The sequence below is a fragment of the Chaetodon trifascialis genome, chromosome 16 (genome assembly GCF_039877785.1).
Source record: "Chaetodon trifascialis isolate fChaTrf1 chromosome 16, fChaTrf1.hap1, whole genome shotgun sequence".
Lineage (NCBI taxonomy): Eukaryota > Metazoa > Chordata > Actinopteri > Chaetodontiformes > Chaetodontidae > Chaetodon > Chaetodon trifascialis.
In genome coordinates this window covers 3,089,001-3,101,055 of record NC_092071.1, presented here as the reverse complement: position 1 = coordinate 3,101,055, position 12,055 = coordinate 3,089,001, and the positions used below count along the sequence as shown (strand labels likewise).

Genomic DNA, 12,055 nt, shown 5'->3' with positions numbered 1-12,055 from the left:
AGTGGCCGGGTTAGGGTTAGGGTTAGGGTTAGGGTTGAATTGATGTAGCTTTAAAAGTATTTTGACATATTAAACTTTTATTTCCACGCGTCCTCGCTTTGATACAACACGGTGAATGAGCAGTCACCAAAATAAGAGCGTGGATGATCTGGAGCTCCTGTGGGTGCAGCCTCAGTTACATTCATGTTGCAGGAGTGAAAAATCCTCTTCGTCAGCCTGTGTATTATACAGCTGTCAGCTCCAGTGGTCTCTAGTTCTTTGTATGCGTCGCACCAAAAACAGTCCTGGTCCACGAAGCGGTAATAAATACATTTAGCTTGTTTATTTAATACAAAATAGGAAGGTACATATGTACATGTGACATCTATTAAAAGTACACTCGGGAGCCAAAGTGTTACACAATCTGTCACTGTCCACGCACAAAGTGTGGTTTGTTTGTTTGTTCGGTTTATTAACTGGAATGCACTTGACCCTCTCCAATCCTTACAAGGACCCTCTGAGCCCTGATTTCCGCTCTTAAAGTCAATGTCACCTTTTCTTTGGAATGACATCATTCTGTTGCAGGGGCTCCCACCTGTTACAGTAATAAAGTCATTCTTCTGAGAGGCTGACATCTTTCTGTTATGGTAATGAGAAAAACGTCCGGCGGCAGTGATGGATGTCGTTCCTTTCTCATCAGCAAACCACAGTCGAAGAGCAGAGTCGCATCATGCAGCTAGAGGAGGAGCTCAGCCTCCGGAGAGCTGAGATCAAGAACCTCCAGGCTCAGCTCAGAGGATCTGACGCGAGCGCGCAGCAGGCCGACGACGGCGAGGCCGCTCCGGGGCCCGACGCCCAGCCGGAGACCCTCCCCCTGCGAGAGCACTACAAGGAGAGCAGCGAGCTGAAAGAGAAGTACGAGACGGCGTTAGCTGCGAGCCAGCAGGAGGTAGACTCACTGAAGGCGGTGGTGGATAATAAGAACCAGGAGATCAGTGAGATGAAGCAGAAAGTCCAACACGCAACCAAGGAAAACATGGAAATGATGGACACCTGGAAGGTATGCTGCAATGTACAAACTGTTCAGAGAACTTCAGCAGGAGCAGGAGTGGAGCTGGAAGAGGTTTAAAGGCAGAGAGCTGTATGTTTTCTATAACCTTTACAAATGTGAAAGTTTCCATGATGGAATATTCTGAGGATTTTGAGGCAATTCCCACCAAATGTGGCTCAAATAACTGTTTTCCCAAATATAAAACCAATACAATCTGTTATTTCTTCACACTTTCCTCCGCAGGATAAATTTGACACTTTAGTGAGCGACCACCAGCGGTCCCTGGAGGAGCTGAAGGCCACATTGAGCAGCGATCATGCTGCTCCGGCCGGCCAAGAGCTGGATGCCCAGGAGCTGAGAGCCACTCTGGAGGGCCTCAAGATGGAGCACCAGCTGGAGATGGAGAACCTGAAGGCCAAGCATAAGATTGAAGCTGCCATTCTGACCAAGGAACGGGAAGACCTCTGCTCTCGTCTTCAGGAGGCCAAAGACCAGCTGGCTGAGGGCAACCAGGCCTGGAGGACTGAGGTAGAGGCTAAAAGCAGCAAGCAGGCCCTGGAGGAGGCCACTGATAAGCTCCAGAAGGCGGAGCAGAGGCTGGCGGAGATGGAGAAGCTTCAGATGGAGCAGGACAAAAGCACAGGGGAGCTGCGGGAGAGACTGGAGCTGTCGGAGAAGAAGATGACGGACTACCAGGCCCTGCAGAAGGCCCAGGCAGAGAGCCAGGAGGAGATCCAGAAACTGGAGGAGAAGCTGAGGGTGACGGCCAACCAGCTGCAGGCCATCCAGGCAGACCGCTACACGTCCCACGATGCAAACGTGAGTGACGGACGTGATCAGCAACAATTTGATCATGGCTTTGATTTACTCTCCTAACACCTGATCCTTTTCCAGGTGATCGAGGACAATGAAATTTCCGAAGAGAAGATGAAGCTAAAGCAGAATATTGAAGGTATCAGCGTCCATTTATTTCAGTATGAAAGCAAACCATTCATATACTTCAGCTGCTCTATTTTCCTCATGTGCTCCATGTTAACTGATGTGGTTATTTCTGAGTAAATACTTTGTTGATAGTTTATGCATTTTTTTATGCATGTGAGGGCTGGAGAGAAATCTATTCTGTCTCCTTCAGTTTGTCAACTGCAAACCATTTAAAGGAGTACTTTGACATTTCGGGAAATCCTGCGAAATGTCACGTCTCAGATTGTCCAACTTTTGCTTTTAGGGAAACCAAAGTTACTGTTCTTTGCCAGGAAATAGTCACATAAACCACCAAGAAACAGCAAATTGTCATTTTTACTCCAACTGTTCCTTAAAGGGAAGCCAAACAATCGTGGTGACTAAACTAAAATTAAGACCAGATCAGTCGTTCATAGAGAGTAAACCCAAACTGATCAGCTCTGACTCATAATTCAGGCTTAAAGTGGCAGATACACACAGCAGCACACAGACGATGTTTAACTTTAAACCCTCAGCGTGCACCTTACAGACTTTGCAGTGCATTTAATGTGCTTTCACTCACTGCTGCTCTGCTTTTCCTCAGAAACAATGGAGAAGTTGCTGAAAAGGGAAAAAGAGGTGTCGACTCTCACGTCCCAGGTTGAAGCCCTCAAATCCCAGATGGGAGGTAAGTGTTGCTTTCCAGAACAAGTCGGCCATCTTTGTGTCTGTGCAGAGATCAGGCCTGTTCACACACAGTCACAGCGCTCTGTGCAGCCTGTAGGGGGCCTGTGGCGCTCCGGCAGGCCGTGTTTCCTCCACAGTGTTAAAACACGGCTGAAGCGCCCATCAGCCACATTAGGCTCTTCTTAGAAAACAATATGACATATTTCTCAATCTCTAAATCGATAATGACCTTCATTAGTGTCATCCTCTCTCGGTGCGCCGGTGCGGTGCTCCTGTATGTGTCGTGACTGCAGGCTTCACTTTGTTTTCCACAGTCGTGCCGAGTTCACGGCGCGGTGGATCGTGTTCGTCTTCGCCGTTACGTTCTTTGATCATCGCTGCGAAATCTGTCGAGCGGCTGTCTTTTGAAAACTTTAAGTTCCGTCACATCAAAAGGAACACAAAAACACACTTCATGTGGTTCAGATAATCAAAATGACACACTTTGAAGAAGAGATTATGAATAATTTAAGAGGAGAAAAGAACAATATGAGACACAAAGTGAAGAATAGTTTATTACTGTTCTCTGCTCTAAAATTCGAATTCTGTTAATTGATTATTAGCAGTTTCTGAGGCTTCAGGAGTCTGAAGACAAATCAAGTGATGTTTTCTAAAGTTAGACTTTTCAGCATGAAGTTTCCTGTTTGTGTGTCCCTTCATATTGATGACTTGCATAGCTCCAGTGGAAGAATAGAACACAAATTTAGAGTTTCATACCAACAAGGCTGCAACTTTGGAAAACGCCTGCTTGATTTAACTAACTGACGCTGCTTCAGATAAACTTTGGGACGTTTTCTGACACGTTCACTGTGCATTGTAAGTTAGCTTCATAGTTAAATGGTTTCTTTGGGGTGTTTTATTTTGAAAATTTACCAGATTCTCTGCACCATTCTTGTGGTTGACTTCCTGTCTGGCTCATCCGCTCTGTGCTGATTGACGATCAAACAACGTCTTTTGTTGTTGTTTTGATTGAGAGACCCCTTGTGGCAGCAATTACACACTGCGCCTTTAAAGTAAAGTGTTTTTGTAAATGATTACAACTGTTTAATATGATTATCAGCTGTGTACACACCAATTATTAACGCTTCAGAGGAGGAGTCATAATTGTTGCAGGCGCATGTTTTTTTTTATACATAATAATGTTATAAATGCTAAACACAGAGGAAAATGCTTCTTTCTTCCCGTACACCAGCACTGGAGAGCAAAGTCCGCTCAGGGGAAAAGAAAGCTGAAGCCCTGGTCAAGGAGAAGATGCGTGTGGAGGCAGAGCTGGAGTCCATGACCAAGAAGTCCCACGATGCCTCTGGGCAGCTCGTCCACATCAGCCAGGAGCTGCTGAAGAAAGAGAGGTACGAAGACCAGGCTGCGTTGACTTTACAGCCGGCCGCGCACCTGCCTGCAGCCCGAAATACATCATTTTATCAATTTACTAACGGACAGATGCACACGGGCTTGTATTGATCTGACTGCATGTGGTGTCAGCTGAACAGTGTTGTCTGAATCATCCTTTTGTGATGTTCCATCTGCGTCACCAGGTTTTATTCTGCACTGCTGCAGTAAATATCAGTCCACCTTAAAACACACGCAAAAACAGACCTTAGAAAAATAATGCAACGCAATTAACTGTACAAACATATGCAGCAAGAGGAAGGAGCTCAGTGGCTGCAGTGGAGGAGACTTCCAGTCTCACAGCGGTGGACGAGCGTTAACAGCCAGAACTTCATTATGAATATTCCACTTAACACTGTTAATGTGTGATTACTTATTAATCCCACCCCCTTGCTTGGCTTGGCAGTGGAGGCGCCGACTGCGGGATTCAGAAAAAATATCAGAAATACACTGTGGGGTATAATTATAGGGCTTAATTATGTGATCAATTAAAACCGCGGTGCTGTTGGATGAAAGTCAAGAAATACGATACTGATAGAGAGAATATTCATTTTAAAAATATGATACTGATGTTAGAGAGGAGGTCGAGCTGGTCATTCACCAGTCAGGGGGTTGGTGTTTCGACGCAGAGCTCAACCCCAAATGGCTCCCGATGGTCATGCCAGCACCTTCCCATCAGTGTGTGTGCGTGTGTGTGAATGGGTGAATAAGTGCTTCATGTATAAAAGCACTGAAAATGTAGAAATGCGGCTGTTTGCTATTTTCCGTGCCGTCCTGCTGGATGATAGAACACATCTGCTGCACTCACAACAAACATGAGACTTAATCAATAACACATTTGACAGTGCTTAAAGTGCTTTGCTTGCACGGCTTTACTAAACGGCTTTTTTGTTTGTTTTTTGAGCAGGAAGATGCTGAAATGAGAGTTGAAGGGAACTGCAGAGTTGGGTGATAACTCCTTTTCACATTACACGTTCTTAATATGAAGGTGCAGCTTTGAAACGGCAGACTGAGTGTTCTTCCTCAGGTTTCTGTCAGCAGCTGCAGGTAATTATTTTTGTTCTCGTGGCTGATGGATCACAGTGGTGTAGCTGGAGTGGAAGGCTCAGGGACACCCAGCAGCTCATTATTTTAAGTTAGCTCCACCTTTTCAGTCTCGTTGCTGTCAGCTTTGCACTTAATGCCGCTGGTCTTTCGGCCAGCACTGAACATTTTAGCACACTGATGTGAAACTCGGAGTCTCTGGCTCTTTTCTTATTGAGTTTATGGAGCAGCCAGCTGAGGGAAACAACAAAGACCTGCCAGACGTCCACCTCTCACAGATTGCATTTTTAGTTGTTTCTGGCACACTTCTCACCAACCTCCCAAGACTGTTTCTGTTGCTTAAGATCAAGCTGCCAAATCTGGCTGCAGTCAGTAAAAGTCTAATAATTGAGGTCGTTATTTAACCACCGAGCGTAAAGGGAAAGTTGTCAGAGCACCGCTGCGGACGTGCAGAGCTTTATAAAACAGGATGTTGCTGTGTTTCACCACACATTCACATTCAGACTGAGCATTTTTCTGTCGTGCTGCAGGAACTCGACAGATTGGTCTAATTGCATTACATTATTGGCTATCTTACATTATGCAACTCTCACATTATTGGTGGTTACAAGGCACTAAAAATCAGTGCCTCTGGCTATAGCAGAATATGTTTCTGTGCAATTATGTTGCATGCAATAAAAGTATATATTCCATCCACTGAAAAACAGCAGCGCGTGTCCCCTTGAGGTAATGTTATTGGATGGTACCATCATTAGCTTCTTTAATGTTCCTGCAGCTACTTCAGTCTGTGACATGCTTTTAGGAAAACAAACTAATGCATTTTGCTCGAGAAGGTCAACTGTGAGCATTGTTACACGTGTTTATCTTTGACGCTTACAAGACGAATCAAGAAAGCCAATTACGAGGGAGTCACGTGGTACAAGGAACGATGATGGGCAGCACGTCTGAGGCACAAGCAGTGAGGGAGGAGGAGGAGTGTATCACCAGCGAGGTGGAGGACGTTCAGTCTTTTCACTTTGCTTGCATGACAGCTGCTTATTCACACACCCTCCATCCCTTTCACACAAGACATTGTCATCTGATGCATTGTTAAAATCGAAATTATTGATTTGAGCTGCTTGAAAAGATGGAAGGTAAAGCCAGAGGGGCTACGTATAAAAAAGGAAGTAATGCTTCACATGAGGTGCACAAACGAGCATACAGGGCAGATGTTAAACCAGCTAACCTCTTTGTGTGACATGTGGTGTGGAGAAAACTTACCCAGTATATACGTGGTGCTCTGTATTAGCATGCAGGCAAACAGCCAAACACCAGTTCATGCCAAAATGCACAGACAGTTTGACTGTTGCAGTGGGGCATCCATCCACCAGCCACTTTGATATGTACAGAGATGAGGCCGCCTCCACAATCCCCACTGGCCAGACTGGCTAACATTATTCACATAATGGACTGGCAAGCTTTTAAATGATAATGACCTTTGTGCAGTGCCTAGGCAGATGTACGACTCACATAATCCTTGACAGCAAAACTGCACTGCTTCTCTCTCATTATTGCACTTTGGAGCAGTGGAGTTCAGAGCAAGTCACCACAGCGCTGCAGGCCAGAAGAACATTTGTGGAAAATCAGTTCTGTTTATTTAGGATTACTGAACATTGAAGGCTTTTCTGTTTGGTTTTCCCTCTTTTTGTTTTATTCCAGGAGTCTGAACGAGCTGAGGGTGTTGCTCCTGGAGTCGCATCGCCATTCACGGGACATGGAGAAAGACCTGAACCGGGAAGTGCACAAGGCCGAGTGGAGAGTGAAGGAGCAGAAGCTTCAGGACGACATCAAGACGCTGCGTGAAAAACTGCTTCTCCTGGTGAGAAGGAGGACTTTGATTATGAGCTCACGCTGCCCTGAAGTCACTCTCGTTCTGTCCCCGTTCTAGATGTTTTGTTGTTGTTTTAAGGCTTTTTGATTCAAGCAGTAGTTTCGGGACATTTTGGGAAATTGCTTATGCTGAGCTAAACTAATCACCTCCTGGTTCATATTGAACGGATTAAGGGTGCTATCGATCCTCTCATCAAACTCTCGGCGTGAAAGTGAATAAGTGAATTTCCCAAAATGTCAAACTGTTCTTACTAGGAAGATGATTCGCCATTATGAGGTGTGACACGAGCCTCATAAAAGAGCCCATGCCTTGTTGCCCATCATGTTTGTGGTCCTCAAACCCAGTCAAGATTAACCTGATGACATCACCAGGCTGATGACATCACCAGGGTTATTGAAAGATTTAACAGCCGGCATTGGCTCTCATCCTCCCGCCTTTTGTGCACGTTAGGGTCGGGAACGGTCCTCACCTGACCACCGGCGGTACTCCATGCTGGACCCCTCGGTCCTGGACTCAGAGGTGAGCCGCCTTCGTCAGCGGCTGCTCAGCACCGAGGATGCCCTGAGGAACGCCTTGGAACACAACCAGCAGGTCGACCAGCTGGTGCAGGCCATGCGCAAGCATCCAGACAAAAGCCCGGTAAAACTGAGAAGAAACTTTATTTTTAATTAAGAATATGCACAAACTTCTTATTATTAATAATAATAATTAATAGATTGACATTTTCTTGGTGAGACTCAGGTGAAAACAGTTATAGCGCTCTCATGTCTGAACTGTAAATGAGAAGCTACCACCAGCTAGCTTAGCTTAGCTTTGCACAAACACAGGGTAACAATATCACCTCGAAAGCTCTGCTTCGCTGTACAGACACGAGAGCGGTGTCGCTCTGTTTCAATAGATGTGTTTCCCAAAAATGTCAAAATGGTCCTTTAATTTTAATTTCACCTTCAATGTTTTCCAGGCGCACGGTGCGAATTCAGCCAATGGAATTCATCATCAGGAGTCAGACAGTCCTCAAGATGTTGGTACTCTTTCTTTGTTTCTTGAAGCATCATGGATGTGGTGATATTATCAACGCCTCTCGGTGCTAAGACACCTTCTTTTTGGCTTTTCAGGAACAACACTGATATGAGCAGAAGAAATAAGACTGAACTGGCGGCGTGCAGAGGTACTCCTTAAAGAAACGCTCGTCCGACATTTCTCCCGATCCTGCGACGGATGCCTGAAGAACTTTTCAGTTTACAGTTAATACCAAAACAGCGAATCTCTATCTCGAGTGAATTTATGTGTTTGTTGCAGAAAGCACCTATTAGCCAATCATGAAGACCGCTTAAAGTACTATAAAATATAACAGGAAACGGGACATGGACATGAAGAGATATTATCGGTACGGCTCCCGAGAACACAGTACGGCAACTTCTGATGCTTTACAGTAGTTAGAAAGTTGGAAGTTGCCGGGAACTCCGTTTGATCCGGAAGGCAAAACGGCTGATGGATGATGATGTGACGACGTGAAGAACCGGGTCTCAGTCGCTTTGTTTGTTTTATTTATTACTTTTACTTTGCTCCTCCGCTTTGTAATAATCCTCTATGGATGACCTGTCATGGCCAGTGATACTCAGAGCAACTCCTCAAGGATTTTTTTAAGGATTTGGCTCATTTGTCACCTTAATTAATACCTGATGAGAGAATTGGAGCACACTCGTTACAGTTAGCTCTGTCCGGTGGTGACAGCCCTGCTTCAGTGCACAATATGATGAGTAGTTGTGGGCAAAGTATTAAAAAGGATCTTTAAAGTAATACTCAAAAATCTGTCTTTCAATAGAAAACACTAACACGGGCTCGCGAAGTCGCTGTAAAAAGGTTTTTGCTTCATTCTTCTTGGTTGTTGAATCTATTTGTGTAATAATTAATTTCAGTGGTGGTCAGTTTTTAGGTTGGAAAATTTCTTAAACCGTCCACAAAACTTTCTAAACCAGCTCCCACATCATAATCCTTTCTCTGCTCTCCATCCATGCGCCGAGTCCGTTCCAAGCACCAAAAGACACAGCATACAACCCCTGTCCATACTGAAGAAGATGGAGCTGAAGCAGCCCGAGTTTGTTTGTTTCATCATGTATGAAGTCAGTTGCAAAACCCTGCGCTTTCTGACTATCATTAGATGAAGCTACAGTACTGCTAAAGTATCCTGAGTACATATTTCTACTCATTTCATGCTTGGATTTGAGTCTTTAAAGTGATCATCTCGAAGATTTTCATTCAAATACGTTTCCGTTAAATCACCATCAATCACCGCATGAGGTAGCACAATGGTGCCTGAGCCTGTGGCCCACGAATGAAAGTATTGCAATATTTTAAAATTTGCAGTATTACGTACTGGGCGTCCGTGGCAACATCCCCCGAAAAAAATGCTGTATTAAGTTACTGCTAATGCCAACCGAACATTTCCGACTGCTGCAGCTTCACATTAAAAGCATTTGACTGGCGAAACACGAGTGGACTTTTATTATGAAGTAGCGACAGGAAATGCAAATCAGCCCAGGCTGACGTCTTAAATCACACACTGGAGAGTCACTGTGAAGCTCAGCGGCTCCAGCCATCCACTGAACTCCTGGTTTATCCAACAATGGGCAAAGAGGTGGAGCGTGGGTGGAGCTGAGGCGGGCTGAAACCTAGCAGCCATGCCCATAATTATGCAAACTTAAGCCTTAATATAACTTAAATCACCACACAGTTGTCTTGAAAGGGGAAATTGGCGATAGAGACCAAAAGCGTTTTTTTGTACCAGGCTGTAAACATGCTTATCTCTGCTGTGAAGTCGAGCACTTTAACATGGGGGTCTATGGGGATTGAGTCGCCTTTGCATCCAGCCTCAAGTGGCCATTGGAGGAACTGCAGCTTTTGGCACTTCCACGCTGGTGTTAAAATAAGAAAAAGGATGGAGAAGGTGGAGGCAACACAGAGCCGTGTGTTATTCCCTCTGGCATCGTTTCAGTTCGTTATCACGCTGACAGAATTTCCATTTATCAAAGAAAACATTACAGGAATACTAAGTTTTGTCTATATGTTCTGCATCTGTAACCCTTTGTGAACTTAACTATTAACACTCAGCCATCACTACTTGCCATGGTCACCTGCAGTCTGATTGGACCAAACCATCACGAGAACAGCGGTTAAACTGCTGGAACGCGACAAATCAGACACTTATTTCTGTACCAGTGACAAAGAAACTGCTCCACATAATGATTTCTAAATCGTGCCGCGGTTGATTTCAACCACCAATCCTCTCTTCAGGTGTTGGCTGAGGGGGCTGCTGGGCCGGTCTCTTAAGCAGTGGTCCCTCTTAACCATTGCACATCAGTGGACTCCCTTCTTGGAGTCAAGGTTAATATTAGTATTGCTGAATTCTGCTCTGAGTTTATGGAATGAATATAGTGAATTATAGACTGACCCTGTACCGTTACACCTCTTACTGTCAGTACTTGTCATTTATTCACTGTGGACTATGTATCAGTACAGACTCCAGCCATGCACTAGTATTAATTGATTACATATGGTACAACATAGCAGCCCTATTTGATGCCCATCTGGACGGTGTATCGAGTCCCTGATTATTTTACTGACCTTTTGTTAAATACTGAAGGGCTGTTCAAGGAGCTAAAACCCAAACATTGGATGTAAGGTGTTACGCCTCCCCAGGATGACGACATCTGGGTTTAATTTGCAAGAATGTTATCGACACATGTAGAATTTATACCGTAAGTCTTCCAAATATTCTTTAATCCATTTGTCAACTAAACGTGGAGATCCTCTCTGCAGCTGCTTTTAAGTTGCTGTTGCTTTAGAGGAGCAATTTCACAGAGGTGAGTGGTGTGGAAACGTTGGAGTCGTGTCTCCCGAGCAAAACATGTCAGGCAGGCACCGGTCAGCTTAGATAAACCGAAATTTTTCATTGGATATTGTACATGGACTTTTCAGCTGGAGGGCTCATACCCTTTGGATTATTGCTGCAATGGTTTCGGAGATTGAGTCATTAAATATTAACAATGTGGGCAAGGGCTGGTGGTGTTTTATTTCACACTCTTTCATTCTTAAGTCACTTCTGTATGTTTGTTTTTGAGGGCAAAGTGCTGAAGATAGATATGTTTCTACAGAGTTGATTCAAAGTAGTGTCAGATTTCATGCCGCTAAGAAGCTGGTGGTTTGAGAAAGTCTGCCAGCAACCATAACCGTTTATCCATTAGTCAGTCACACACTCACACGCACCATAAAATAAACACTGTTGTAAATCATAAACCCGTCTCAGGCAAACATTTGGTAGATGCCAACCAGGAGAGGAGGTAATAAGTCCTTTATGTGGGGAAAAAAGGCCAAACTCCTTGATGGCGGACATGAAACATCCAGACGTCGCATGTTGGATTTCTATCCTTCAAATATTTAAATTTTACTTGTCAGCCTTGGCAAATGTCAGGTCTTATCCTCACGTCTCAGTTATTTGCCAGGGGGCAGATTGGTTACGCCAGTGACATTTGAATAAATAACTAAAATAAGCGGTTACTTGTTTGCAGAAGCGAGCAAAAAAATACAGCATATGTGAAGCACTGAAAGAGTTTAACTTCATATTTCATTGTGGTTTGGGGGCAAATTACTGCAGAAGTAACCAGATTACAGTGATAAGTGAATATATATAGTTTAAAATTAGGTTCATAATAAAAGTTTTCAGCCTCTATTTATTATAATTATTTATTCCTTCCTTCCCCCAGTGATATGAACTTTACCCTATATTAAACAGATGAGCTATTTTTAGGCAATCACAAGAGCTATGGCATAACGGTCATGGCCGAATTTATCCACTTTGGACAAATCCTAAAAATAATTTGCACTGTGCTCAACATCAGCTCAAAGCAGGCTCGTGCAGGCTGACGGATTTCTGCGGGCGAAGCTGACAAAGTTGCAGCTCACACCGATTTCTGCAGCCACACTTCAAATATAATAAGAAATCCTACTAAGACTGTTTCCTTTCCACGTAAACGTTGCTCCCTGAGGGTTTTTCCAGA

At 44.3% G+C, this 12,055-nt stretch overlaps 1 protein-coding gene across 4 annotated transcripts in view; it reads left to right on the top strand.

Annotated features, from left to right (window-relative positions):
- Positions 1-11,056, top strand: part of clip2 (CAP-GLY domain containing linker protein 2) — a 33,529-nt gene extending 22,473 nt beyond the window's left edge. For 3 of the 4 annotated variants that reach the window (XM_070982221.1, XM_070982220.1, XM_070982223.1), the window contains 9 exons: positions 680-1,039; positions 1,274-1,849; positions 1,925-1,982; positions 2,574-2,657; positions 3,888-4,044; positions 6,827-6,986; positions 7,449-7,637; positions 7,960-8,023; positions 8,114-9,485. In XM_070982221.1, the coding sequence (XP_070838322.1) occupies positions 680-1,039; positions 1,274-1,849; positions 1,925-1,982; positions 2,574-2,657; positions 3,888-4,044; positions 6,827-6,986; positions 7,449-7,637; positions 7,960-8,023; positions 8,114-8,130 (1,665 nt within the window). In that variant the 3' untranslated portion in view covers positions 8,131-9,485. Of the gene's footprint in view, positions 1-679; positions 1,040-1,273; positions 1,850-1,924; positions 1,983-2,573; positions 2,658-3,887; positions 4,045-6,826; positions 6,987-7,448; positions 7,638-7,959; positions 8,024-8,113 lie in introns of all 4 variants that reach the window. The other variant, XM_070982222.1, reaches the window with a different exon arrangement.
- The last annotated feature ends 999 nt before the right edge of the window (positions 11,057-12,055 follow it).